This window comes from Anguilla anguilla, chromosome 3, assembly GCF_013347855.1.
Source record: "Anguilla anguilla isolate fAngAng1 chromosome 3, fAngAng1.pri, whole genome shotgun sequence".
NCBI classification, from domain to species: Eukaryota; Metazoa; Chordata; class Actinopteri; order Anguilliformes; family Anguillidae; genus Anguilla; species Anguilla anguilla.
Genome location: NC_049203.1, coordinates 60764158 through 60791760, shown reverse-complemented (window position 1 = coordinate 60791760; position 27603 = coordinate 60764158). Strand labels below are relative to the sequence as shown.

The window sequence follows — 27603 nt, the reverse complement described above, 5'->3', positions numbered from 1 at the left end:
TCAAAAGCCTTTTTAACCCACAGGCTTCCAAACCAAGTATTATTACTTTACTGAACATCAGTCAGGGCAACTCCTTTTTCACCCACTGTGATATCTGTTGACCATAAATCCTGACAGAAAAAGAAAGGGGGGAAAAAAATCACAGGTTACTATCATGTCATCTTGCTTGATTTTAAGGTAATGCACTTACTTTTAGGGGAAATTGAAGTCAGTACCCTGAAGTCAGTATATCAACCAGTGACTTGAGTCAAACATTTACATATCCATGCATGGATACAGTGCTACAATAGCCGCGTTTCCACCAAAATTACCCGGAACTTTCAGTCCCAGGAACTACTTTACCAGGAACTAAAAGGTTCCTTCAGCCAATGGTTGTCTGCGTTTCCACCGGGGTCTAAAGTACCGCGAAGATTAGGCAAATTAGCCCACTGACGTTGTCGTCGGTCCATCTGTCATATGATTTCTTCTGTAACCCCATACTACCACCGAAGTAGCCTACATTATTTTCTAATAACCGGGACAGCCCGGAGGGGTTTATTCCACTTATATACAACGGGTTACCAACAATGACTATATATGGTTACTTTTGTATTTATTGATTTTCATATATCCTCTCAAACACATTCATTAACAGCAGAAAACATGCACACGTTGTAAACAATTTGCTGTTTTATTACTTTCTCGTCGTCAATTCCATATAGGCTAATCGCAAAATGACAAGAATAGAACGAAAACTCGGACTTGCGTGAAAATGTAAATTAGTAGTGGTACAGCCACCGTTTGCTTTCCTTCGAAGTTACTGCTAGCCGAGCAGCGAAGTGTGCCCTCCAGATGCGAACCATGCACCATAAATGAGTCCACAGTCTTCCTGGTCTTTTCGTGGAATTGAAAAATGGCAGTAAAATTGAGTAAAATTACGGCAGTCTGAAAAAGCTAAAGGGAAGATTACTAGAATTAACCTGTTATTTTACCCGGATAAAAAGTGCGGAAGGTGATTTTCAGTTTGCTTGTACTGTATCACCAATGTTAATTATGCAGAACTACCGCATACCTCACATAACTGTATCAAACGTTTTGAGTCAATTACAACGGGCTAACAAAGAAAATCCGGAAGAAAATATTCAGCAACCGAATTAATCCGTTTGAATGTTTTGGTAGCCTACGTAATATGCTGTCCCAGCACGAATGCTTAGCATTTTATAAAACGAATACTAAAGCAAGAAAAGAACAGAAGAGCACACGTTATAATTCCAAGACGTTGACAGGCTATAACCAAAAGTAGGCTACTGCGCCGCATAACATACAAGTTTGATTTGTTATTATGAAAATAAATTGGTTTGCCGCTGCATATTTTCAAACATGGCGGGTAATGGCGGAAAATAAATACAACACAAATGCTACGAGTACTCGACCAATCAGAAATGTTCAGCGCTGCAAGCTCCACCCAAAAGGTTCCTGTACTTTCGGAAAGTACTACCCCCCGAGCAGGAACGTTTTGGGGGGTAAAACAAAGCCCCCAGAACTAAATTTAGACCCTAGTTCCTGCGGTGGAAACGCACTGAGTTCCTCAAAAGGTTCCTAGTTCCGGGGTATAGTTCCTGCGGTGGAAACGCGGCTAATTATTCAAACCCCTAGAAAAGATGACTGAAGAAGTCTTCATAAAACAAAGAATACAATGCTGCACTTCGAATGGAATTGTGTGTTATGTTGAGGTAAGACCAATATTGATCCTTTTGCCCATGCTCACCAGTAGTGGGTTTGGTGACAGAAGAAGGACACATGATGAAAAGGAAGTCATACCGATGGCAAATTATAGCGGTGGACCTTTCATGGGGTTACTTTGCATCTGCGGGTCTTGGGGTAAATTGAATCACGCACTCCAGGAAGTACGAAGACAGCTCGCCAGGGCACTCAAGCTCGGCCGCAAATGGATCTTGAAAGATTCTGTACGGAGGAATGATCATAGATCCCCAAATATGTTCGTCACCATCATTAAACACCATAGAAGGTGACTCGGTTGCCTTATACTTCCGAGGTGGGAAGGCATACAAATGTTCTACATTTGAAAAATACTGTATGTCCAGATAAGTGCGCTCGTTTTAAGTGCCATGTTGCCCTAACAATGCTAGTACTGTGGTTGGCAGCCTTGCAGGCCCGAGCTATAATTGACCATGGCACCATGCAGGGATGAAGGGGGTTCATCGGCAGGGTGCCCTGGGCCTCATCGCACACGACCGACTGCCCTGGTTGATCAGGGTGGCTGCGGTGCACATACAGCTGGGCGTTAGGTGCAGTCCTCTAGTCTAGTGAAGGGTCCACACAGCTGGTGGACTGCAGAGTGAAAAGATTTGGCAGCGAGCACTTTGAAGGCGTATTTTCAAATTTGCATTAATGGCATTTGCCGTCATACAACACATGTCATCTGTGACCATACTGAATCTAAGCAACTGCATTTCACTCACGACATAGAACAAAAGTCTTCCTGCCTGGCTGTCACATAGACTTCTGTCTTTGATAATTATTCATACATAATATTCCACTCATGATATTGTTTTTTGAGGTCATAAAGATGTTAAACAGGAGCAAGTCGGGCCCTGCAGCTGCAGGTTCACGTCTCAGCTCCTGAGGATCGCTTGTCTGCAGAAGTGGGAAAAACCAGTTTTTTTTCCCCGCTGCCAGAGGCAGGGAGGATTTTAGTCATTCAGGGTTTGAAGAACGACGATGACATTACCTCCGCTCAAGAATCTTCCGGGATTCTACAGGCTATCAGTTTTTAGCAGCAAGAAATTAACAAATAATCATGAAAATCTGTATGTAATATACTTTATGTATCAAACTGGACCCAAAACTGTGTCCATTAAAAGAAATCCAAGAGACTCAAATGCAGGAGGTGGCCATTTGAAAGGCACTGAAAGGATAAAACAAAGTATAATGTAAACATTTGGTAGATATTATCAGAAATTATAAGTATCTTAATAACACGACAGAAGAACTGGTCTATGTACACCATTACAAGAAAACTTCAGGTATGAGTTCTACAAATAAGGAGATAGAACAGAGATTTATGTGGTATATTTCGCAGCAAATATGAAATTATCAAATGGATTGTAGGGAGGAGGATACAACACAGTACAAGTAGGCAATACCAAGGAATCTGGGGACTGGATACCAATGTGAGCAGCAAAGGGCAGGTAACTGTACTGTGGAGTACGATCTGTTGAGTCACAGGTGCCATGACTAGAAAGCCAAGAATTTTTTTCGGCTGATCAAAACTGACATAAAACTACTCATAGCATTAAAGTACAAAGTAAAACAGAATGCTCCTCCCTTATTAAATTTACATTTATTAAAATTTCCCTTATTAAATTTAATAGCAGCCCCAAAATTTCTGAGAGACAGGTTTCATGTGAATGTTCAGTAACCTGAACATTCATACCGTAAAAAACACTTGACTTCAAATGAACATATAATAAGCTGAGGAACACAATGGCTTTACTGGCTAAATTGGTAATAGGACTAAGCATGAAAGAGCTTGACCTAAACCAATTTAGCCTAAACCTTAGATTCAGGGACAGATGGTTAATATTTTCATACACAATATTTAATAATTACAAAAACATGACCAAGATATATTCAATTAATTTTGTGCAACATTAATGACAAAATAATGGTGTCTTGCACATTTGGAAAAAGAAAATGCTATCAATAGACTATTACCTGCTGTGGTTTTCACAATAGCCACAAGTAAATACAGATTTGGACACAAGAAAATGCTATGTGGAATTATTAAGTAAAATCATTAAGTTATATTTATAAAAGAATATTAGAACGGTTCACCCGCGCTGAAAAAGTGACTTGCTTGATTTGAATATTACCTGCACTGACTTCCTGTATAAAACGTCAGATCCTACCCTGTTTGCTGTTCGAAACTGGGAAAAAAAAAATTGGGTGTCCTACTAGACAACACCTGAGGCAGTGTCGGAGAATGGGCAGAAACGTATGGAATAGGAGGACTCGGTCAGAACTGTGAAAAAAACAACCTTTCCCCGATGTAGTTCGTCGAAGTCACGGTGAGTTAACAGCGTATTGTAGCGTGTAGCGAACGACTTCTTTCTTTGTTTTAACACTTCCGGAAAAGCCCCTGCTACACAGGTAAGACGAGTATCGGTCTTTGGAGCGAAAGCGGGGACATTAAGATAATATATCCATTCAGCCTAGGTCTGCCGATTCGTGTTTGTATTTCCGTAAGTATGTAGCCTCATCGATAGTATATTTAAGTAATAGAATATGTCAAAGTTAGGCTTAGCGGGTCCAGTCAGCACGGTTTTTGTTACATATTTTAAGACTGCGGTATGGATGGGACTCGGGTTACGGCTAACTCGCTAAGCAAGCGCTCGGTCGCCAAATTTCCAGGTCCTGCCAGAGTATCGGTTGCTAGCTTTGTGTCACGCACTCTTCAATTTGAAATGACAGGTTACAGATATTTTCTTAGACTATAATGGTGTTCATATCGGTTATTTTCCAATTGTAACTGTGTTTGCATGAAGGAGTGGCGGCAAAAGTTTGCGCGGTTGTTAACCTTGTCCCCCAGCTGTCAGGGGCTAGTTTCATAATTTATGATTTCAGAAGGGAGCGTGCCAGTGGGAGAAACAATGTCCGCTCTTATTTCGTCTGGATAGCAAGAAAAATGTTGATGTTGTTCAGTTAGTTTTGACTTTGTCATTTCATAGGTTGTTTTAAAGTGGATTAAAAGGCTAATGCTTTTCATGAGTTTCGAACTTTACAGACTTGAATGGCAAAACTATATTTGCCTTACTGATAGTTATGATAGTAGGCTATTTGTAGCTTATTAGTTACGTGGATAACAGTGATTTTATTGTTTTTATTACATGACTGAGCATATAGTAGGCTATTGAGGAAAGGGGAAAATAGTTTTTTTGCAGTTAATGAAGACATTGTCCTTGTGCTCACAGTGATATTTAAGACTGTTGTGGAAAAATGTGGCCGGCAGACTCAGCTTTGAACTCCTAATCACAAACAGAATGTTGTTTATGTTGGCGAGTGAGGCTGGTTGAGCTGTAGCTGGGGACACCTCTGATGTTGTCAGTCTGGTAACTGGTTTGGCTTCATAATGAAAACAGGCTAAAAACCATTCTTGGTTCACATGCACTGCTTAAATCCAGACACGCACATATGGAATGAGTTTTGCAGCGTCAGATATAGCAGTATAAGTTAACTGCAGTTTTGGGGATGTAGAGAACCATTGTTAAAGGGACCTCATGGTTGATCTGCTAAGCTGTATACATTAGGTGGCTTGTTAGGCGCTGCTTCCTTGCCCCTTTGAGCAACTGAAAAGCAGGGCTTTGATAAGACTAAGTAAAGGATTAATGCTCCCCTCTGTTTGCTTAAGTCTTGGTATGTTATTGTAATGGACGCCGCGGTATTATACGCAAGGCTATAGGAAAGCAGTGAAATGGCTGACATTAGACTCATTGAGCTGATGATGGTGGCAGTGGGCACTTTGATGTTGACAGGCCCTGGTGAAAGGAGGCTGAGAGACGGGGGACGGTGTTCGCCACTCCCTGCCAGGCTGTTTGTCAGCTTGTATCGTTGATGCACGGCCAACTGCCTGTATACTTTTGCGGTGTGGGTGTGGCCAAAAGCACGATTGACTGCCGCACGCTGTGACTGTGAAAGTGAAAGACGTCGGCGCTGATCTGGCAGAAGGCAGCTCTTCTGTGGTACAGTGTTCGGCTCTCCCGCTAAATGGAAAATGCAAGTGCTCCAGCAGCGAAGGGCTCCCGATGGTTGCGTAATGGTGCGGGGGCACACCTTTGTGGCATTGTTTGGCTGCGCTCACTTTGCACTTAGAAGGCAAGGTCCACGTCAGCCGTTATTTATAGGCACAAAGGGATGTTACAGCGTTCATGGAGAGGGGCACCTTTCACGTTGGCAACGCCTCTGTTCACAGAGCGCGAGTAGTCACCCAGTGCAAGTGGCGTGATTCTAATGTTAGCCACCTGTTGTGCAATTCAGTCAAAGGATCTGAACCCAAACAAGCACTTATGGTAGGCTATATTTTAGAAGGCTATGGACAGTGTTTTCCTTCTTCCGTCAGCTATACGTGAGCTAATTCACTTTCTCAGTTAGGAGTTAGGAGTTTTGCCTTCAATGGAGGCAAGTAACTCAGTCAGGTCGCAATGTAATTGGCCAAATAGGAGAAACTGTTCAAGCACTCGTCACAGAGTTCGAGAAGAGAGTCTCAAACTTCTGTTTACAAGTTCCGCTTCTTATATCTTTCTGTAAGCTATCCTTCTATGAGGTGTTTCGCATGGCATGACACTGTCTTACTCCCCCGCCCATACCAAATTTCTGCTTTCCTGAGAACCTTTTTGTTTCACTCCAGAAACCTTGACAAAACACCTAGTTTCCTGGGGCCTCACGGCAGGGGAGGGTGTCCCTTCTTAATTTAACTTCTCATTCTCCCTTTCGCATACAGTCCTGCTTTGTACAGTTTGTCTTCATTTGACGTTATACACAAAACATGTAGTTTTCAATATAGTCACACAGGCTGTTGATTAGGATGTGATATTATGCAAGCAATGGTCATACATATAGCCTACCACTTGATTATATGCTTATAGCAAGTGTACTTTTAACTATGAATTTTACTCCATTTACAAAGTATCCCTCAAAGTATGTTTACGTATTCGTGACCTTCTCAGACACCTGTGGCAAGCTTCTTGTCTTTGTACCAAAAATTGTTGCAGTTGAAACTTGGCGGGCGCCCAGAACTTTATCTATCTGACTCCCTTAGCTCATCCACATGTCTTCCTCCTCGAAGGTCACTCATTCCCAGTACCTTTCCATTTTGCAAAGTTAGTTACATACATAGTTTTGTTATAAACACATCAAAATACATTTCATATAGTTAAACACAATAAGCAGGCTTGTTTTCTATCACAGTTTGCACTGTGCATTCAGGCAAGTAGCGTTCTCCTGGCATTCACCAATTCCAGATTTGTCCGTCAAGCTGCCAGTTAGTGAAGCGTGATACATGACTCTGGAGAACACATTTCCACTGCTACGGAGTCCGATGGTGGTGTGCTTTACACCACTCCAGCCGACGCTTGGCATTGCGCACATTGATCTTAGGCTTGTGTGTAGCTACTCGGCCATGGAAAACCATTTCATGAAGCTCTCGATGAACAGTTCTTGTGCTGTCATTGCTTCCAGAGGCAGTCTGGAACTCGGCATTTGGTGTTGCAACCGAGGACAGACTAATTTTACATGCTTCAGCACTCTGCAGTCCCGTTCTGTGACCTTGTGTGTTTTGCGACTGAGCTGTTGTTGCTTCTAGATGTTTCCACTTCATGATAACAGCACTTACAGTTGAGTGGGGAAGCTCTAGCAGGGTGGAAATTTGACAAACTGACTTGTTGGAAAGGTGGCATCCTATGACAGTGCCACGTTGAAAGTCACTGAGCTCTTCAGTACGACCCATTCTACTGCCAATGTTTGTCAATACAGTGCATGGCTGTATGCTTGATTTTATGCATCTGTCGGCAATGGGTGTGGCTGAAGTAGCCAAGCCTACTAATTATAAGCGGTGTCCACACACTTTTGGCCATGTAGTCTAGGTGTGTGTCTTCATCTTCTGTTTATGGCACATTTAAGAGTAGGTGTATAAAAGGATGAAAACTTAAAAGAAGCATTTTTTTGGCTCCGTGTTGACCTTCTGAGAAAATGCTGCTTAATCAAAGTGTGAGGTCATATTTTGTATGCAGCAATTTGTTGTGAAAGCATCCCTGAACGTGCACAGCATAAAAATCACCCTGGAGATGTCCAACGTCCTAAAGCTGATCTGCAAATGTCATGAGCATAAATTTGCTTTGTTTTCTTTACCGTTTGCTTCAGTATCTGGGGGAGGCATCAGAAGGGATGTTGTTCTTTCCTGACCACACCCCCCACATTGGGAAGTACTGATTTTTCAGACCCTAAAGTCTGATTTCACAGGCGTAGAATGGGGGGGCTTTCCATTCAAAATTGCACTTAGATTGGGACTAGGCTTAATCTCTGTCTGTGAAACCAGCCCTAAATGTGTCAACCAGGAAGCAGGGTGCTTCGAGAAGACATGAGCAAACGCATACGGAGCGCGTGTGCGAAGGAGAGGATGTTCATCGTCAGTGAAGCCCAGTACTCGAGGCCTTGGGGGAGAGGTGGGGTCTGAAAATCGGATTGTTCGGGAGGAATGACAGGCAGACGCCGGCTGTGTTCAGCGCCGCAGAGCGCCCTGCCGTGGAGCCGCGGACGTGCCCGCTGTCCTCACGCCTCAAACCGCCATCTGGGGGGGGAGAGAGAGAGACGAGGCCATCCGTCACAGCGCAGAGACAGCCCAGCCCCTCCTCATCTGGAACCTTCCTTAATTAAGATGCTCGCCCCCTTCCCGACCGTAATCTCTAGCATTAACAGCTGGGTGTCACCTCTCATCTCTCCTCTCTGTCTTCCTTCTCTCTCTCTCCCCCCTCCCCCTGTTTCTTCTGCCCAGCTATCTTTCTTCTCTTTCCACTCATCTCCCTCTGATCTCCTCTTCTACCTTCTTCAAACACGTGTTCACATGTTGTGCGGATTGGTAAGACATACAGATCAAAGCTTGTTCTTTATAGAGGTCCTTTTGTATCAGAGATTAAAAGATGCCTCCTCGTAGCAGGTATAAACATGCAAATGGTGTGTGTGGTAATTGAGTCTTTTTTTTCCCACCCGGTGAAATGGATCCCGTTTATGTTTCAGTCTGAAAATAATGTCTGGGACATTAAGGCTTGATTTTTTTTTTTTTTTTTTTGCTTGTTTAGATTTTGAAGTTTTACAAGACTGCTTGTGTACTGAACATGGCTTTATCTGAGGTAGTTATTGCTCTCTTGCTACATTCTCCAAAAAGTAGACAGCCCTCAAGTATCGATTCAGTGAAACCAGGATGGAGGCCCCACGAGTGAGTGGGCTGTCCTCTTTCACGTCGGGGGTGCGTGCGTGCGTGCGTGCGTGCGTGCGTGCAGACCCCAGCTGCTGTGTAATTGGTCGGTCCCCGAGGCTGGCCCTTTCAGAACAAGCCTGCCAGCCACAGTGCAAATTCAGCAGTCTGAGCCCCTCTCTTCCTCCATCCCTCCCTCCCTCCCTCCCTTTTCCCTGGCTGGTGTAGACGGATGCCCCCCCCCCCCCCACTCCGCCGGTCTCCCCATTGCCCAATCACGCACGCACACAGCTTTCACAGACCGCCTGGCCACAAGTCACACAAACAAGCCTTTTCCCACCATGCTTCTGGTGCTCAGAACAGCAGACGTGTGGGCGTGCAGACACACATGTGTACACGCACACACGCGCGCGCGCGCTTGCTCGCTCGCTCTGCCGGGGGTGTAGGGGTCTGGTTTCAGTCAGGCTGCAGGCGTCCTGCACAGCTTCTCATCTTGAGTTTCGTGTTTGCATGCAGGAGCGGACGGGCGCTTGACATCGCTGATATCAGCATCTCAGGTGGATGGGTGGGGGAGGAAAAAGCAGAAGATAAATGAACTAAAGAGGCAGAGCAGAGGGTTGGAGGGCAGTGTTTTTTTGGCACTAGAACCTTCTGCTGGACTCAGAAGGCTGTACTAGGAGAGATGCTCCAGTCTGTTTTGTTTGATCAGAACCTGAAGTCTCAAGCAAAGTGTGCTACGGGTCAGCAAGCTTTAATGGGGAAATTAGCACCTTTTAAACTGTTTTTAAAGACTTTGAATGGTCATATTTTAATGCCTCGCATTTAACTTTTATGGAATGCATAAAACATGCACAAAAATTTTCATTTCTGGGAAAAGTCTGGCATGGGTGCCTGAGCTATGTGCTGCATACGCTCATGTGTCCTTGCAGTGAAATTAGAGTGGAGCATTGGGCGCTCATTAGCATGTGAGTCAGTGGGGGGCCTATTGGATTCTCATATGAGTGCACAGTGAACGGTGAGTGACCAAAACAAAAAGACCGTGGCGCACACTCATTATCAATGCAGCCATTCCCATGAGAGGGAATTAACGGAGATTAAAAAGCTCACCAGGGGGAGGTAGCCTGTTGATGATTGGCTGAGGAAGGAGGGGGGGGGCGGGGTCAGTAGCAATCTGCATTGCTTAGCTGCATGGTTCACACAAAGTTCCCTTCTAGTAACCGGCCTTTTGTTCCCTCCCATTTGTTGAGTTTGACTTCTTTTTTTCTTCTCTTCTCCCGGATTATTCCGTGGGGGTTCAGCCTTTTTATGAAGTGAACTGGGACTTTTAGCCAAGAAAAGAATTGTGTTCCTGAGGAAATCGGTTAAGAGGAAACAGCTGCGGCTTTTTTCCAGGTTGTTGGCACTCCGTGATGCCGTGTCATTTCCTGCCGAGCCAGCATAAGCACAACAAAGTCTACTAGAGCGATGTGTGTGTGTGTGTGTGTGTGTGTGTGTGCATTTGCACATACAGAGAGAGTGAGAGAGGGAGCACGAGAGAGAGAGGAAGAAGCCATGCATGTCTTTGATTTTAATTCATTTTCTTGTCTTTCTTTTCTCTCAGAAGTCCGGGATGAAGACATATGGAAAGTAGGGTTTTGATTGGATATACCTCCCAAGAGTCTTGGATTTCTGGACCAGACTGGACTAATTTTGCTCTGAATCGGACAAAGGGAAAGGCAGGAAGAGGGGCAGAAGAGAAGCGGTGCTCTCTGAAGAGGGGAAGCAGGACTCTCCACCCGCCGAGCTGGCGGCCATGACGGAGGCGCGGGCCCCTTCGGCCCCGGCGGGGCTCAGCTGGGCGCAGGTGTGCAAGGAGTGCGGGCAGGGGCACGGCGGGCAGGAGGGCCACCTGTACGAGTACCTGGACGAGGTGGACGACGAGCTGATCTGCCACATCTGCCTGCAGCCGCTGCTGCGGCCCATGGACACGCCCTGCGGCCACACCTACTGCTTCCAGTGCCTGAGCAGCTTCCTGCGCGAGCAGGACTTCTGCCCCGTGGACCGGCAGCGGCTGCAGCTGCACCAGTGCCGCTCCTCCAGCCTGCTGGTGCGCAACCTGCTGGACAAGCTGACCGTGCTCTGCCCCTTCCACGCGCACTGCCAGCAGCAGATGCAGCGCTGCGAGCTGCAGCCTCACCTGCACAACAGGTGAGCGGGGCGGGGGGGCGGGGCTGCGGCCAGGGCTGGGAGGGGAGGGGCGGGGGCGGGCAACAGGGTGGGCCTGCTCAACAGGTGGGGCAGGGTCAAGGAGGGGAGGGACAGGGCGGGGAAAGGAGAGTGCCTGCACAGCAGGTGAGCGGGGGGGGGGCAGTGGCAGGGGCAGGGGCAGGGCTGGGATGGGAGGGGAGGGGTGGGGCGTGACGTGGTGGGGTAGGGAAAGGAGAGAGGCTGCACAACAGGTGAGCAGGAGATGCAGGGCCAAGGTGGGGAGAGAGGGGGGAGCAGGGAAAGGAGAAGGTGGAGAGGCGAGACGGGGGTGGGGGATTTTGAAGGAGCAGTGAAAGAAAACGAGTGAGAGGGGGAAGGGACCATGAAGGAGGGGAGCGGGGGATGGGATCAGGAGGGAAGTGTGAGGGGGGGGGAGGGAGGAAATTGCAAAGGGTGGGTGGAGGCAGGAGCAGAGAGGTTTGAGGAGGAAGAATGGAGTGGAAAGAGAGCGAAAGAGGAATGCAGAGATCAGGGGAGGATAGGGCACAGTGAAAGAGTGATGAAGGAGATGGACAGAAATGAATGGAGCGAGAGGGGGGGAAGAAGCACAGCGCTATCTGCGGAATCCATTAAAAGCATCTGTTGGAAATGAATTGTTGGGCTAATCCAAACAGACGCGCGGCGTATACAGTAACCTCATGGTGTTTATTGCGAGCTGTTTCATGGCGTCTCTCTCTCCCACCAATGTCAGGAGAGGAACTCTCCCGACCCCACGAGCGCCATGTCAGCGTCTGCAGGAAACCGTCCCCTTCTCTGTTTACATTCCATTCTATATCACATTTCCCTTTTTCTTGGTTACAGTGAGTCCCTGCAAAATTATCCCCGTCAAGCACTGTAACCGGAAAAAAAAACTGAACGTTTTAGTTTTCGGTTTTCAGACGGATTTTTTTTAGCAGGACCTCCATGTTAGTGTTTGGCACATTTGACTGTACTCAGCCCTGTGTTCTCTGGCTCTAATGTGGAGTTTTTCCTGTACAATCAGGAAGGAGGGAGGTTAGTATTCAGTGTGTGCTGTGTGTTGTCTGAGTGGTCAGCAAGGACGTCACTGGAAGGTAAAGGTCATGCTGTGATTAGCCACTTGGGGCAGAGAGGGAGGGAGGGACTGAGAGTGCGGTAGAGAGGTAGAGAGAGAGGGAGGGAGTGGGAGAGGTAGAGAGAGAGGGAGGGAGTGGGAGAGGGAGACAGGGAAGGAGTGGGAGTGGGAGGAAGAGATGGGGGTAGAGTGGTGGAGACAGTGAGAGAGTGAATGAATGTGGGGGAGGGAGGGAGCAGGAAAGGGAGAGAGGAAAGAAGTGGGAGCAGAAGAGGGAGGGGAGGGAGAGATGATGGGGTGAAGTGGTGGAGAGAAGGCGAGACTTGTGTATGGAAGGAGGGGGTGGAAGAGATGGGGGTAGAGTGTGGTGGAAAGGGAGAGAGGGAGAGGGAGAGGGAGAGGGAGAGAGTGGAGGTAAAGTTGAGGCGCGCAGAGGCAGTGGTGGTGCTCTGACTGAATCAGACCCGAGGCTGTTCTCTGTACCGGCCGGCGCGCTCCCTGCTTCCCTGCAATGCAGTAAAAAATAAGACCGCTTATCTGCATAGCTCGTCTCCTTTAATACCGCCCCCCTGCCAAATCCCAGCATTCCACACACCACAGAGCAGCGGCGCGTGCTAGCGCCCAGCTCCGGGTCATCGCTGAAACTCAAATGAATGAACCGCATTGATTTTTCTTTTTTTTTTTTTGCTGAGCACCTGAATATGGACCCGTCAGCCTGCATACACTTTAGAGGATATCTATAGTCCGTGTTACTGACAGGGTGTAATGGATGGGTTTGGCTTTAATTAAGGGAAGGCTGGTTGGTGATTAGGAGTGCACGAGAGGGGACAGGTGAGCCTTGACCTCTTCCTTCCTTCCTTCCCTCCCGCCCTCCCCCCTCCTCTCACGCGTCCGCCCCAGATGTCCTGCGTTCCGGAAGCTTCGGGAGGAAGCGGAGAAGAGGAAGAGGCCCGCTTGGAACGAGCTGAAGGGGCGGGCCGAGGGGGAGCCGGGGGCCGACGCCAAGCACCCCGCAACGCAGTCCCGGACCGCCGCCCCCCGCGGCCCCGCCGAGCCCGGATTGGTCAACCCCGCCTTTGAGGAGAGCGAGGATGGTGAGCCATGGTATCCCCTGTGGGTATAACCAGCACGAAGATACAGGGATTTCTGTGCCTCCTCAGAACTCACTGGCATCAGTTTCACAATCCCCACTTGCTAAGTGGCTATTAATCTCTTATCGGCTTGTTGGGCTGCCACTCGCGTGAGTAGGTTTTCGCTTTATTGTGCGCGGTCACTATTGTTACTATTATTATAAAGCACGGAAATCCCTGTATCCGTACGGCTCTTTGGTCCCTGTGCTCTCTTACATTACATTCATTTGGCAGACGCTTTTATCCAAAGCGACGTACAAAAAGTGAATTTCATGGTCATAGACAACTAACTGCTAAACACAGGTTCAGTAAGGTACAATACTTATTTTGTACAGCTATTTCTAGCCAAGAACACAGTTTAGTTCACACAGTGAACACTATTCAGACCTAACCTCTGCAAAGCCAACTAGGCAGAAGAAACACATCCACTCTCTGTGGAGTGGGATGTGTTTCAGAGTGTGGGAGAGTGTGGGGAGATTGTGGAGTGGGATGTGTTTCAGAGTGTGGGGAGAGTGTTGGGAGAGTGTGGGGAAAGTGTGGGAGAGTGTGGGAGACTGGGCTGGAGAGGCAGGGTGTCGGGGTGAGAACAGTTTGCAGAGGCGGGCAGTAAGCAGCACAGGAAATGGTTTCCTGGGCCGTGTTGACACGGAGGGGGGAAAAAAACAAAAGCAACCTTTGATCTGCCCGTTCTGCGCGAGGGCGGGGGGAGGAAGGGGTGGAAAAGAGGGGCTGTGATGTCACGTCGCTGGGGGCTACTGTCTCCGTCTGCACCACGCAGTCATGTGTCTTGTCTGGGCCCCTGCAGACGTGTAAAACCGCATGAATCATTATTAAAAACTCACGGCCGCTCTGGCAAGGGAACGCCCCAGGCGCTTTGTCTCCTGGCTCCACGAATAATAGCCAAACGCACGGTTGCCTGGAAACGTTGTTTTGTGTAATCTTTATCTCTGCTCGTTGTGTACATTCATAACCTCTAAAACTCCTATTTGTTCAATTGATTTGGCTGCTGTAGCACTCCCGTTCCTGAAACTGTGGCTCAAAGGTCTCACAGGGTAGAGATTGATTAGCATATGAGGTGTAAAACCTGTGCGTGTGAGTATGCGTGTATGTGGGTGTGTGAGTTTGCGTGTATGTGGGTGTGTGAGTGTGTGAGTATGTGTGTATGTGGGTGTGTGAGTGTGTGAGTATGCGTGTATGTGGGTGTGTGAGTGTGTCAGTATGCGTTTATGTGGGTGTGTGAGTGTGTAAGTATGTGTGTGTTTGTGACTGTACGTATAATAGTGTGTTGGAGGCTTTATGTGAGAGCCTGTTTTTCCGTGTGTGAATTCATGCTGGCGTTTCCCTCCTGTCCCAGAAGCCCCTCTGAGGTCCAGCCTGGTGGCCGAGGCGAGCGTGGTGGAGATCTACCGGGACGAGCCGGAGGAGGAGCTGGGCGTGCGCATCGTGGGCGGGAAGGACACGCCCCTGGGCAACATCGTCATCCAGGAGGTCCTGCGCGACTCGCTCGCCGCCCGAGATGGCAAGCTGGCCCCCGGGGACCACATCTTGGAGGTGATGAGGGGGGCCCCCAATTTCCAATCTTACCCTCCTGTTCCGTTTTGCCATCCCTCTCTTTTTGCTGTACTAAGTTCCCTGGCATTAGGCTAAACAGTCCTTATTGTGGAAAGACTTTTGTGCTGTACTAAGTGCCCTGGCATTAGACTAAACGGGTGTTGGTCTGTAATGACTCTTTGCTGTACTAAGTGGCCTGGCATTTAGGCTGAACGGGTGTTGGTCTGTAATGACTCTTTGCTGTACTAAGTGGCCTGGCATTAGGCTAAACGGGTGTTGGTCTGTAATGACTCTTTGCTGTACTAAGTGGCCTGGCATTAGGCTAAACGGGTGTTGGTCTGTAATGACTCTTTGCTGTACTAAGTGGCCTGGCATTTAGGCTGAACGGGTCTTATTCTGTGAAACTCGTTTTGTTGTTCTACGTGCCCTGGCATTTGGCCAGACAGGCCCTATTCTGTAAAGACTCTCTTTGCTGTACTAAGTGGCGTATCATTTGGCCAAACATGTCTCATTCTGTAATGTCTCTTTGCTGTACTAAGTGTGCTAATTCTGTAAAGAGGCCAAGTCGCTGCTCATTCCTGTCGTCCCTCGTCATCACCCTCTGCGTTAACTTTAAAATTATGTTGTACTGTTAAAATTCTACTTGGTACAACTTGTTCTGGCAAACCGGTTAATAATTACTCAGGTCAGTTACTCAGTTCAGTCGCCCTTGGATGTGAGTTAGAAAGTGACAAACGGTGACAGAAATGACCTGGTTATATAACGCAGGGATTAAAGGAAATGGATTTTGCGAAAATAAATAAATAAATAAATAAATGTACACGTAATTAATTAATGATTCTTAAAACTCCCACAATGAACTAAGGAGGCCTTAGAGAAGCTGTGGCATGTGACCCTTGGCCCTGCTGTGTTGCTCATAATTCCTGTGAGTGCCGGTAAATGAAGGAGCCTGTTTGCCCCGCCCTGGGACGGCCGCTCTCTGCTCCAGCGGGTCCCAGCGAGGCGCGGCGGGGCCTGGTGCGGGCCGTACGAAACCCCCGCTGGGGGGTCTCCTCTCAGCTGGCCCCCTCCGCTCGGCTGGCTCTAATGCTCCCATTGTCCTCCCGGAGAAACCGTACACACGCGGCGTTCGGGCGCTGCTGGACGTCTCCGCCCCCCCCCCCCACCCCCCGTCTCGCTGGATCCGTTCCGCCCTGTCAGCAAACGCTGGCTGACATATGTGGGTCGCTCACACGGTGCGAACGCGCTCCAGTTTGCTGGCAGACCTTAAACTGGGTTTCACTGTGGAAAATGATGATTCTGAGGTTTTATATATATCCGACCAGACAGTAGTGGTGCGACTAATCTTTTACATCACACGTTCAGTTGGACAGTTTCCATTCACCTGTTGATTTATACAGGTTTTTTTTTTCTAATTCTTTGGGCGAAAAGGATGAAACGATGTGTATTATGTGTTATGTGTGTCACAGTGGCTGTGACTGGCTGGCTTGAAGTTGTTACTGTATGTGTTTCATGCCTCTCTGGAATGCTGTGCTGTGGTAAACTAAGCTGATAGAATATGTTCATTATTAATATCTGAGGTTCTGGCCTGAATGCTGTAGCCTTGAGTTGTTTTCTTCTTATTCAATTCTTGACCAATCAGAAACCTTGGAATATGAACATGAGCCTCAGCTCCTATTGGCTGCTGCAGGATCCGTGGTAACACAACTCTTGCTTTTTCAGGGGATTTGTGCACAGTGGTGCCTGTAAAGGGATATGCTGTGAAGCAGAGGAGATACATTTTCTAGGAATAAGAAATGCTATCTCCCTCTTCCCTTTGTGAATCAATGCATTGATTTTGAGCAGAGAGCTACTCCTGTTGCTGTCATTGGGCTCCTGTTTAGTCCTTAATTGCGGCACTCTGAGACTCGGCTGGAATGGACATCCGCTCGGAGATTGATTAATAGGGCTCGATTTGAATCGTCGTGCTCGGTTGATCCCAGTCACCTGACTATGTGAGCAGAACCGCACTTGAAACGCAACACGAGAGTCCTGCCCCCCCCCCCCCCCCACCTTTGTGAGAACTGTGCTGGGGGGTTGTGCTGACTGCTGTATTTGTGTCTGTGTCTGTCTGTCTGTGTCTGTCTGTCTGTGTCTGTCTGCGTGTGTCTGTATGTCTGTCTATCAGGTGAATGATGTCAACGTGGCCTGCGTGCCCCACCGCCGGGCCATCGCGGTGCTGCGCCGGCCCTGCCCGCTGCTCCGCCTCACCGTCATGCAGGAGAAGGGCTTCTCCACCCGGAACCCCCGGCCGGAGCACCACCCGCCCGCCGGCACCAACGCCACGCCCCTTTCCCTCGGCCCCGCCCCCAACAACAACAACAGCAGCGGCCCCGGCCCCCAGCCGGGCAGCACGGTCACCCAGGTGATGCTGGTGAAGAGGGACCGCTCGGAGCCCCTGGGCATCAAGCTGATCCGCAAGTCGGAGGAGCCGGGCGTCTTCATCCTGGACCTGCTGGCCGGGGGCGTGGCCGCCAAGGACGGCAAGCTGCGCAACAACGACAAGGTGCTGGCCATCAACGGGCACGACCTGCGGCACGGAACACCCGAGAGCGCCGCCCAGATCATACAGGTACAGCAGCCGCTGCTGGTCTGGGATCAGGCTTTCCCTGGCCAGATACCAGCGTCGCGTGTGTATGGGGTAAATGGCAAACTGACCCGAGATCAGTAACTGTGGGACGCTTTGTGAGCATGGGCCCATCTGAATGTCGATAGCTGAATGTACAGATGAAGACCATTGGTGGCGGGCTAAAAAAATTTTTAATCAAAAATGGCAACAAAAAAAAAAAAATTTTCTTTTTTCAGTTTATGAAGTATTATTATGTTTTATTCACATTTGGTTTTGAATTGACCAGTTTGTTAAGACATTTGATTTGTAATGGCTTCAATTCTCCTGCCATAATTGTGTATACGTGTGGTGCGCGTGCGTGTGGTACGTGTGCGTACGTGTGATACGTGTGCTGTGTGCGCGTGCGTGTCTGCACAGGCCAGCGAGGTGCGGGTGAACTTTGTGGTGATGAGGCAGGCCGAGGTGCCGGAGGAGGGGGGCACGAGCACGGAGGGGCCGGGCAGAGGGTCCAGGAGGGTTCCCGAAACGCAGTACTTCAGGCGCCGCTCTACCTACGTGAAGGTAAGCGCTCCGCACTGTTCATCCTTTCCGTGTGACACCATGCCACACACGCAAATGCATGCAAGGGCCTGTAAATGAGTCAATGCTTCTCTACGGCTCTGAGACTCCAGATGTTTCCTTTGGAGGAGTCACAAACCCCTGGTGTTTCTCTTTATTTAACCCTGATCATTTAAATGTGATGTTTTATTATTATTTGGGGTGTGCAGGTTATATATTCCGTATCACACGGGATGCAGTAGGAAGGGAGGAGTGTGCTTGGAAAGCCTTGCAGGAGAAACATAGTTGAATAGTGACACGCGTGTGTGTGGGAAATGTGCCCTGCTGCCTGTGACGGGAACGCAGGGACGACGCGGGAGAGGTGACCAGGCGGGTCCTTTTTTTGGGTCGTCCATTTTGGCTCTCAGTGGGCGCTCACAGGCAGCCGCGGGGCTCCAGTTAACCGGTTACCGGGCCCCTCGTGCACTTTGGCCAGCGCGGTCGCACTTTGGCCCCAGCGGTGCGGTTGCCGTGACGCCGGGAGGACTGGAGACGTGCTGAGCTGGTCCCAGCCAGGTTTAATGTGTATGAATGCGCATACATCTGCATGAGTGCGAGACTGCGTGCGTGCCAGTGCGTCAGTGTGTGTGCCAGTGTGTGAGTGCGCGTGCCGGTGTGTGCGTGCCATTGCATGATTGTTTTCGTGATTGTATGGGAGAGTGTGTGTGTGTGTGTGTGTGAGAGAGCGTGCGTGTGTGAGTGCTAGAGCATGTGAGACCGTGCGTGTGAGAACATGGGTGAGTGTGTGTGTGTGTGTGTGAGAGGGTGACTGTGTGTGTGTGTGTGTGTGGGTGTGAGAGCATGTGAGTGTGTGTGAATGCATCCATGGCAATTTCCTTTGGGTCAGTGACACTACACTGTACCCGGTGACGCCGCTGCCCCCTGATGCCCAGGATGGCACAGATGTGGTGGCATCGGCAGCGGTTCTGCAGGGGTGAACGGCCCTGGGAGCAGACCGCAGCGGGGGGAGGGGGAAAAAAGGGAGAGCGAGAGAGATGAAAGGCTTCCCTCCGCTCTGATCAAAAGGGAGAGTGCCGCTGCTGCTCCTGCTGCTGTTTGCTTGGTTGTTGGTTTGTTTGTTTGTGTTTGTTGTGAGGATCAAAGCCAGTCGCAGTTAGTTTTTGCCTGCAGAGCCAATTCCTTTACTCTGTGTGGGGAGGGGGACTTCCTGCTGGGTAAGAAGACTCTACTCCCCCCCCCCCCCCCCCCCCTGCCCCCCCCCCCCCTGCCCCCCCCCCCCCTCTGAAGGGGCTGGTGCGGGCTCCACAGCCCCAGGAGCGGTGCGGGGGGAGCTGTGGATTTCAGCACGTGTGACGTGACACTAGACCTGCGTGCCAAATCCTCTACCTTTTCCCTCTTTGTCAATTCAAAGCGGGTTATCTGCTCCATTTCATTTGTTTACCTAAACGTTTCTCAAGGTAGGAATCCGCTGGTATTTCCTGTGGGTTTTATCCTGTGCAGATCAGCTGCTCAAAATGTTCCTTTGGGGGCGGGGAAGGGGGATTTTCTGTGTGTGTGCCTGCATGCACACATTTATTATTTATATTTCTGTGCTCTTAAGTCCTTTCAGTCTTGACAGGTATTTGTGCCTGTGTGTGCATGCATGTTTGTGTATGTGTTCATCTGTGTGTGTGTGTGTGTGTGTGTTTGCACGTTTGTATCTATGGTCATCTGTGTATGTGTTCATTTGCACACGTGTGTTTGTGTCTGTGCATGCATGTGTGTGTGTCCCCGCATGCATCTGCGTTCATCTGCATACGTGTGTGTGTGTGTGTGTGTGTGTGTGTGTGTGTGTGTGTATCTGTGTTCATTTGCATACGTGTGTGTGTGTGTGTGTGTGTGTGTGTTTGTATCTGTGTTCATCTGCATATGTGTGTGTGTGTGTGTGTGTGTGTGTGTATTTGTGTTCATTTGCATACGTGTGTGTGTGTGTATCTGTGTTCATCTGCATACGTGTGTGCGTGTGTGCGTGTGTGCGTGTGTGTGTGTGTGTATCTGTGTTAATTTGCATACGTTTGTGTGTGTGTGTGTGTGTGCGCAGGACCCCCCGGGCGGGTTCTCCAGCCAGGAGAAGACTGTGAGCCTGAAGAAGGAGCCGCGTCTGTCGCTGGGCATCACCATCGCTGGCGGGCGGGACAGCCGCAGCAGAGTGCCCGTCTACATCACCAGCGTGCAGCCGGTGGGCTGCCTGCACCGCGACGGCACCATCAAAACCGGTAAACCCCCCAGCGCGTCTGCACACGCGTCTGCACACGCGGCTCACGCACGCCTCACACACAGCTCCTGTGCTTCTTCAGCTAAAACCACACACTGCGTCTGCACACGCGGCTCACACACGCCTCACACGCCTCACACACAGCTCACACACAGATCACACACAGCTCCTGTGTTTCTTCAGCTAAAACCCCCCACCGCATCTGCACACGCGGCTCACACATGCCTCACACACAGCTCCTGTGCTTCTTCAGCTGAAACCACACACTGCGTCTTCACACGCGGCTCACACATGCCTCACACACAGCTCCTGTGCTTCTTCAGCTAAAACCACACACTGCGTCTTCACATACGACTCCTGTGCTTCTTCAGCTAAAACCACACACTGCGTCTTCACATACGACTCCTGTGCTTCTTCAGCTAAAAGCACACACTGCGTCTTCACATACGACTCCAGTGCTTCAGGAAACATGACCCATAGTCTCCTCGACACACCCAGCTGTATAAATGGACAGTGTGAACATTTAAATTTAGTGTATACCACGTGCAGAGTAATATTGTTTCAGATGCTTCACGTGCACTTCATGAAGAGATGCGAGTCCAGTTGTGTCTGTCTCAAATCAAGTGAAAACGAGGTATTGTACCTTTTGGCACAAACGTGCTCTTGATTCCACCTCGTTGCCACGGTTCTCGTTGCCTAGGCGACGTTCTGCTGAGCATCAACGGGGTGGACCTGACCCAGCTGACCTACAGCGAGGCGGTGTCGGTGCTGAAGGCGCAGACGGCCCAGGCCAGCGTGGTGCTGCGCGTGGTCCAGACCATCACCGAGGGAGAGGAGGAGGAGGAGGAGGAAGGGGACGGGGAGCACAAGGAGGAGCTGGAGATGCTGGAGAACCCCCGGGAGGATGACCTCAACTGGGCCCCCCTGTGGACCCGCTGGCTGGGCCTGCCCAGGTGTGCCTCACAACCTGAACAAGGGGGGGGGGCGGGTTTGGGGGAGGTGGTGGGGGGCGTCAGGGGGAAGGGCGGCTAACTGGTGTCCCCGGTGTAGGTTTTTAAAAGAATGGTGACACATCTCCCAAACCAGAGTTTATGATCGCCACAGCCACATTATGTTTGTCTCAGCATTGTGCAGAGCGTGCGATGTTCATAGGTTATTCTCATGCTCGTGTAGATCATTGACGGACTGCAGCTAGTTTTTCAGTAGCTTAGCAGTTGCTGGGTGTGAACTTTAGCACACTGACATGCCGTCGGTACAGAGTCTCTCTGTTGATAAACGGGACACTGGTTTATTTCAGTGTTGTTCTTTCTTGAAGTTCACCAGGATTTACACTGAACTGGTTAAACTGCATTGTCACCTTTGACCAGTCAGCCCCCTGACTGATGCAGTCCAAGTCAGTTAATGCACTGAACGGTCATGAATGATCAACCGGATAGTGTGTGTGTGTGTGTGTGTGTCTGCGTGTTTGTGTGTCTGTCTGTCTGTCTGTCTGTCTGTGTTTGATTTGGCATGCTGCAGTGCAGTTTTCCTTTGTAAGCTGCTCCATAGGGAGTTTTGCTTCATTGTGGTATGATGGCTGCCACATGTATGTCTTGGCAGTTGGAAGATTGGCGGAATGTAAGCGGACCACAGACCACATCCCTTCTATGGCATTTGCTGCTGAAATTAGCTTCTTTCTGATGTAGCTATCTACTTATCCTTGTTTTTGGACAACAATACATATTTTGGTCACAAAATCTGGCCCATCACTCTTTCCTCCAGGCAAAGTAAGCATCCGGTCTGTGAACACCTGCTTTTGTGAAATGTGAGCACACCAATCGTATGAGAGAGGATGGTTACGATAGTGGAAACTGTTTTCAGGGGTCTATATCGGCACAGAGCAACTGGAATGTGGCAAAACAAGTTCTAAAGAGCTGAACAGAAAATCAGCAGTGGTACAGACATTTGCGTTGTTTGCCATTTCAAAAATAAAATTGGTACCTGATATAACAATATGAGAAATACACGCGACCAAAACAGAAGAAGCATTGTTCCAATGAACTCCCACCCCCCTGGCTGTTTTGCTATTCGTGCTGATCATTCTCTCCTGCCATCAGCTGTCAAAGAGTGCAAAAGTCCTCTGGTTGAGACATTACTTCTGCAAATCTTCATCCTGTCTAACTGGAGGAAATCTCATCGCTCGGTGTGCGATGACATGGGGGCGGGAAAAAAAAAACCTGGAGTGTATCGTTAATTATTTTGGGCTGCCCCCCTCCCTCCTGCAGCCACATGCACTGGTGCCGGGACATCGTCCTGCAGAAGACCAACGGCGAGAGCTGGGGCTTCAGCATCGTGGGGGGGTACGAGGAGACCCACGGCCAGCAGCCCTTCTTCATCAAGACCATCGTCCCCGGGACCCCCGCCCACTTCGACGGCCGCCTCAAGTGAGTCCTTCAACCGTGCGCCCTTTTCTGAATGGGAGGTTTTTTTGGGGGTGGCGGTTGCGTCCCTCCCTAGTAAGATTGAATGGGCCCTTTCTCCGGCTGTTTCTGTGGCTGTTCTGTGTGTTATGAATGGAGGGGTCGCGGTACAGATATCGGGCAGGCTGGGGAGTGTGCTGAAGGTGTTGGTATGAATGCGCCACATTGTACTGAGGTTTCAACAGCACAGGCTTGAGGGCGGCAGTTTAGTACAATGTTTATGGAGCTGGGGGCTCAGGGTAACTTAGAGGTTGCAGGTTTGATTCCCAGGTAGGGATCCCTGTTCCCCTGATACAGGTATATAGCTTAACTAAATGTCCGGCTTTATGAATGCAGAAGTTAAGTTGTGATTGTGAGCCTGGATAAGAGCCTTTTATAGATGTGTAAAAGGTATGTGTAACGAGGTTTGAGGAAAAGCAGGAAGTGTGTTGGAAGGAGAGGGAGTGTGAGCCGCACTGCTGCTGTTCTCCAGGGCATGCTCGGCTTTGCCCTGTGGTTGTTTCTGTTGGCTGTGGGTCCTGACGGTTTGTGGGAAACGTTCTTGGCTTTCGTCCCGCAGGTGTGGCGATGAGATCGTGGCGGTGAACGGAGCCACCACCGTGGGCATGAACAACTCCTCCCTCATCCCCCTCCTCAAGCTGCAGAAGAACAAAGTCACTCTCACTGTGGTGTCGTGGCCTGGGAGCCTGGTGTAGCCCCGCCCACACCTCGCCCTGCCCCCCCTCTCCCTTCCGCCTGGTCTGGCGTATACAGAGATCCCCCCCCCCCCCTCCTTTCCTATCCCAAGAAAAATGCCTTGGCAAGCCTTGCTGATCGCTGTTACTACACACTGTCAATCAATCAGTTCACTAAGCTTGATTATAGTGATGAGAGCGGTTTCATGAATGGGTGGGCATGCAATGAGATGTTAATCACTAACATGTTTGAACAAATCTGAATTTACTTGCTCCAAAGCAGAGGAAACGCAATGAATCGCTGAAATCGGTGAATCACTCATAGCAAATTGTTGCTCCGCCCATTTCTGATGTCATAAACCTAGCCGTACCATCACTACGTCATTTACGGAGCCGGTCCTGAGACGAGCTTCCCCAGCTGTTGCCTTGCTGCGTACAGTAGGGCATGACCTTAATTTAAAATTTTAAATGCTATTTTACAGACAATCTCTGGTGTGAATTTTAATTGACTGCTGGTTTTGCACTTTGTCCTCCCACACTTGTTAAATCTGCATTGATTTCCTCTGTGACTCACTACTTAAAGAGAGGTTTTATGCAGTGGGGGGGGGAATCATTTGCTACTTTTTTCATATTCAAATAGCAGTTGAATGTGGAACCACACAACAGGCGAAGCAAATCAAATGTGCAAGATTGGCTTGTTTTACCAAAATACTTTCAGGTAAACTGGAGGGAAAAGTAGGTCCAACCTGTTTAAAAACATACTGACATTTCGTTAAATGGATAATTGTGTGCCTGTGTGTCTATCTGTCTGTCCGTGTTTGTGTGTGAGTGCGTGTGTGTCTGTCGGCCTGTGTTTGTGTGTGAGTGCGTGTGTTTCTGTCGGCCTGTTTGTGTGTGTGTGTGTGAGTGCGCACGCGTGCGCGGGTGCACCAGTCATGTGTACAGGTGGTTAGCAAGTACTGAGTTACATCATCACTGTAGCTCCACCCCATGTCCCTGTGAGAGGAAAGTCGATGGGGTTCAGTGTCAACAAGATGGATGAAGTAACTACAGTATAGAGCCCTTATTACCCACAAGAAGAGCGCTCCGCTCCACCACACTACAGTCCTTGTTTTGTTCAGACCTTGCAGCTCTTTTAGTTGTTTATAGACTTGTTTCCCGTTTCATGCAGTGATTCATTTTTTTATGTGCTGACAATTGACAGCCAGTTTTAGGCATTTTTGATGGCAGAAACTCTATAGCAGTTCACATTTCAAAGGTTTCCCTTTTTTTAGTCATCTTACAGTAGTATTATATTGTAATCTGGAACCTAAAGACTGCTACCATGTACAATATAAACAATCAAAAAATGTATGAATGAAGTATAACCCAAGTGATGTGGAGAAGTGTAGTGTTTAACGTTTGATGTAAAACCTTGAACTCTTTCGGATGAGAACAGACCAAAGTCTCATAATGAAGTAAAGAACCTCTCCAGCTCACCATAACTGATTTATTATAACAGTTAAGATTACTGTGGGCATCTTGAGTTATTTCTTGTGAAAATGTTAATGCCTGTGTTTTTGGCTTCTATTGATTTGTTCACAAACTGTACATGCACTGCACTGTAATTGTTTGGGCTACCTAACTGTTCTGTGAAATGTTTTATTTTGAATGTTTCAATTAATTGGGTGCCTTGTGTCTACAGAAAGACTAATCAATATTCACCTGCCTTAAGTACCAAAAAATGCAATCAATGTTTTGCCCTGACTTTGACTGGACTGGAGTGCCCATATATTGAAGTATCATCTAGTTCAGTTTTCACGGGAGGAGTACAGCTGCAATGGGAACAACAGAGCAGTTGCTTCCAAGGAACTGGAGACTTTGATTAAATAGCACTACGTGTATTTTATGACTTAGTTGTTAAAACCTCTAAGCATTGTCTTTTTTGATTGATCTTAAATATGGGGGATCAGGGGTTAGAGGCTCCCATATAATATTGCTTCTTCAGTCTCCTTGCTGCTGTAGACACTGCAGGTTTGTATGACTTTTAAATAAATGAATAAATAGCAAAATGTCAGCATTCAGACCTCTGAAGCAGAAAGGAGCTTCTTCAATTTTGTGATTTAAGACAACTCATTAAAGTCAAGTGTGTTACTTTTCAATATTATTTTTTTTGCTGTTGCACATTTTCCTTTTTCCACCAGAAGATCCAATTGTGTTGCCTTATAGGAAGAGCGCGGGCATGTGTATTAGCCTGTGAATGTTAGACAGGTGTTTGGTAGAAGTGCTGATGGGACTGATCCCGTGAGAGAGGGAAAAAACTGCTCAGCCAGTGATCTCCGATAGCCGATACCCTCTGGGTGTTTCACGCTGAAAGTCATCAGGATGCCGTCTGGCACTGACTCGCATATGAATCAGAGACCCAGTCCACCATTCTGCAAGCACATGACTTAATCCTGCAGTATTGCTCAACTCGAGGCCAGCACGTTCTTGCCTGAGGATGGGTAACAAAACACTCAGTAATTCTTACGACCCAACACTTGTGAAATAAAGATACGCGCATGGACACACAGTAAGAAAGAAGAATGGGAAAGTTGGATTTTGATATGCAAGCAGGGCGAAAATGAAAAGCTAAAGAGAGCGGAGATTTTGTTACAGTACTTCGCTTTGAGGCACAAATCAGCCACATCTTGAATGTTGTGTGTCAGAATCTGTAAATCTCCCAGATACTCAAATCCACTCTACCAGTGAAGCTGTTACAATTTGAGCATAGTATGGATATTATTTATGTCATGTAGGCAACTGACAGATGCTTTTAGCAAAGGTGACTAACAGAAAGTGCATTTAACATTGCTAGAGATGAACAACCAAATATATCAATGTATGCTCTGTACTGGAGACTCCTGTCTAAGTTCTGTTCTTTGAGCTCTAGCACATGTATAAGTGGGAGAAAGTGCAGAGAGAAGTGCTCCACACAGGATAATTAAGCTGTATTCTCATACTCTCTGAGCTTAAACTTCCAAACTCAAATAACTTTCTGATACCAAACCATTTGAGAATGTAGTCTAAGTTGTGTAGGTATGAAACAAAAGTTTCTCAGGACACGATTTGTCTGTGGGCTTTGATTTGTAGAGGGGAATAAGATAAACGTAGAAGCGTTCATTTAGTATTCCTTCCTTCACAAGTTACTAATGGTGGGGAAGGTCGCAGATAATGGACGATAATGGATTGGATTTGTACAGCACCGTTGATCTTCAAAGCCCTTTACAGTGAAATGGTGGAAAGTTGTGTACAGCACCCACCTGGCCAAACCACAGCAGCCATTTTGCCGCATAATGCTCAGCACATATTCGCCGGGGTAGAGAGAGAGAGAGTGACTGGAGGAGAAAAGTTCATAGTTCATGGTAACATCTGGCTCGGCAGCAGATGGCTGTGTGGCCATCCCTTTAACGACTGTCCCTCCTCGTCTGACCCCTGAGGCGAAGGCCAAAGACTAAGGAAACTTTTCAGAGAATTGCTTCTTGCTTTAAGTGGACATTCACACCAAGTGCAGATTGGAGATCTTGTGTGACATCAGTTCATTTCATTTTTCTGATTAATCAACTGATTTCAATGGTAAAGATGCAAAAAGACAGATAGTTATTCTGACTATGTACACTACATATTTCTGTAAAGTGTACATATGTAGCTTACACCAGGTCATGGTTTTCTAGCCAGGATTCAAGGGAATAAACATATGACTCATGAGGTGAATGCAAATTGTGTTAAAACATTTTAAAATCCTTGAACTTGATTATTAAATCACAAAAAGCATAATTTGTTACTTGAACTGATAAAGCTGTAAATGACAAGCACCAATCCCCCCCCCCCCCCCCCCCCCCCCCCCCCCCCACACCCCCAAATGAGGTGACCATAGTTTAGCCATACAGTTCTGCCTTTGAAATGAGACATAGAGACCACAGGGTCCTGCAAAGATATATTTTTATGTAACATAAAAATAACACCTAAATAAATGGAAATGATAATATATGACAATTAATAATGCCATTGAACATGACACTGAGAACGTATTCCACACCACACATGCATTTTTCAACCAAAATAATCTGGGATCTACCATGACCTAGGATACATGGTACTAT

The 27603-nt window shown here is 48.2% G+C and overlaps 1 protein-coding gene across 5 annotated transcripts; it reads left to right on the top strand.

The window, feature by feature from the left end:
* Positions 1 to 3905: 3905 nt before the first annotated feature.
* lnx2b (ligand of numb-protein X 2b) lies at positions 3906 to 25628 on the top strand. Of its 5 annotated transcripts, none has more exons than XM_035410997.1 (10): positions 3906 to 4070; positions 10572 to 11155; positions 13149 to 13342; positions 14733 to 14929; positions 17097 to 17540; positions 17955 to 18098; positions 20176 to 20350; positions 21050 to 21302; positions 22614 to 22772; positions 23368 to 25628. In XM_035410997.1, the coding sequence occupies exons 2-10, from the start codon at positions 10761 to 10763 to the stop codon at positions 23501 to 23503; spliced, it is 2097 nt and encodes a 698-aa protein (XP_035266888.1). In that variant the 5' UTR covers positions 3906 to 4070; positions 10572 to 10760; the 3' UTR covers positions 23504 to 25628. The 5 variants fall into 5 exon arrangements, with proteins under 5 accessions (XP_035266888.1, XP_035266890.1, XP_035266886.1 ...); XM_035410999.1 differs by having other exon boundaries at positions 10569 to 11155; positions 14736 to 14929; XM_035410995.1 differs by having other exon boundaries at positions 10569 to 11155.
* The last annotated feature ends 1975 nt before the right edge of the window (positions 25629 to 27603 follow it).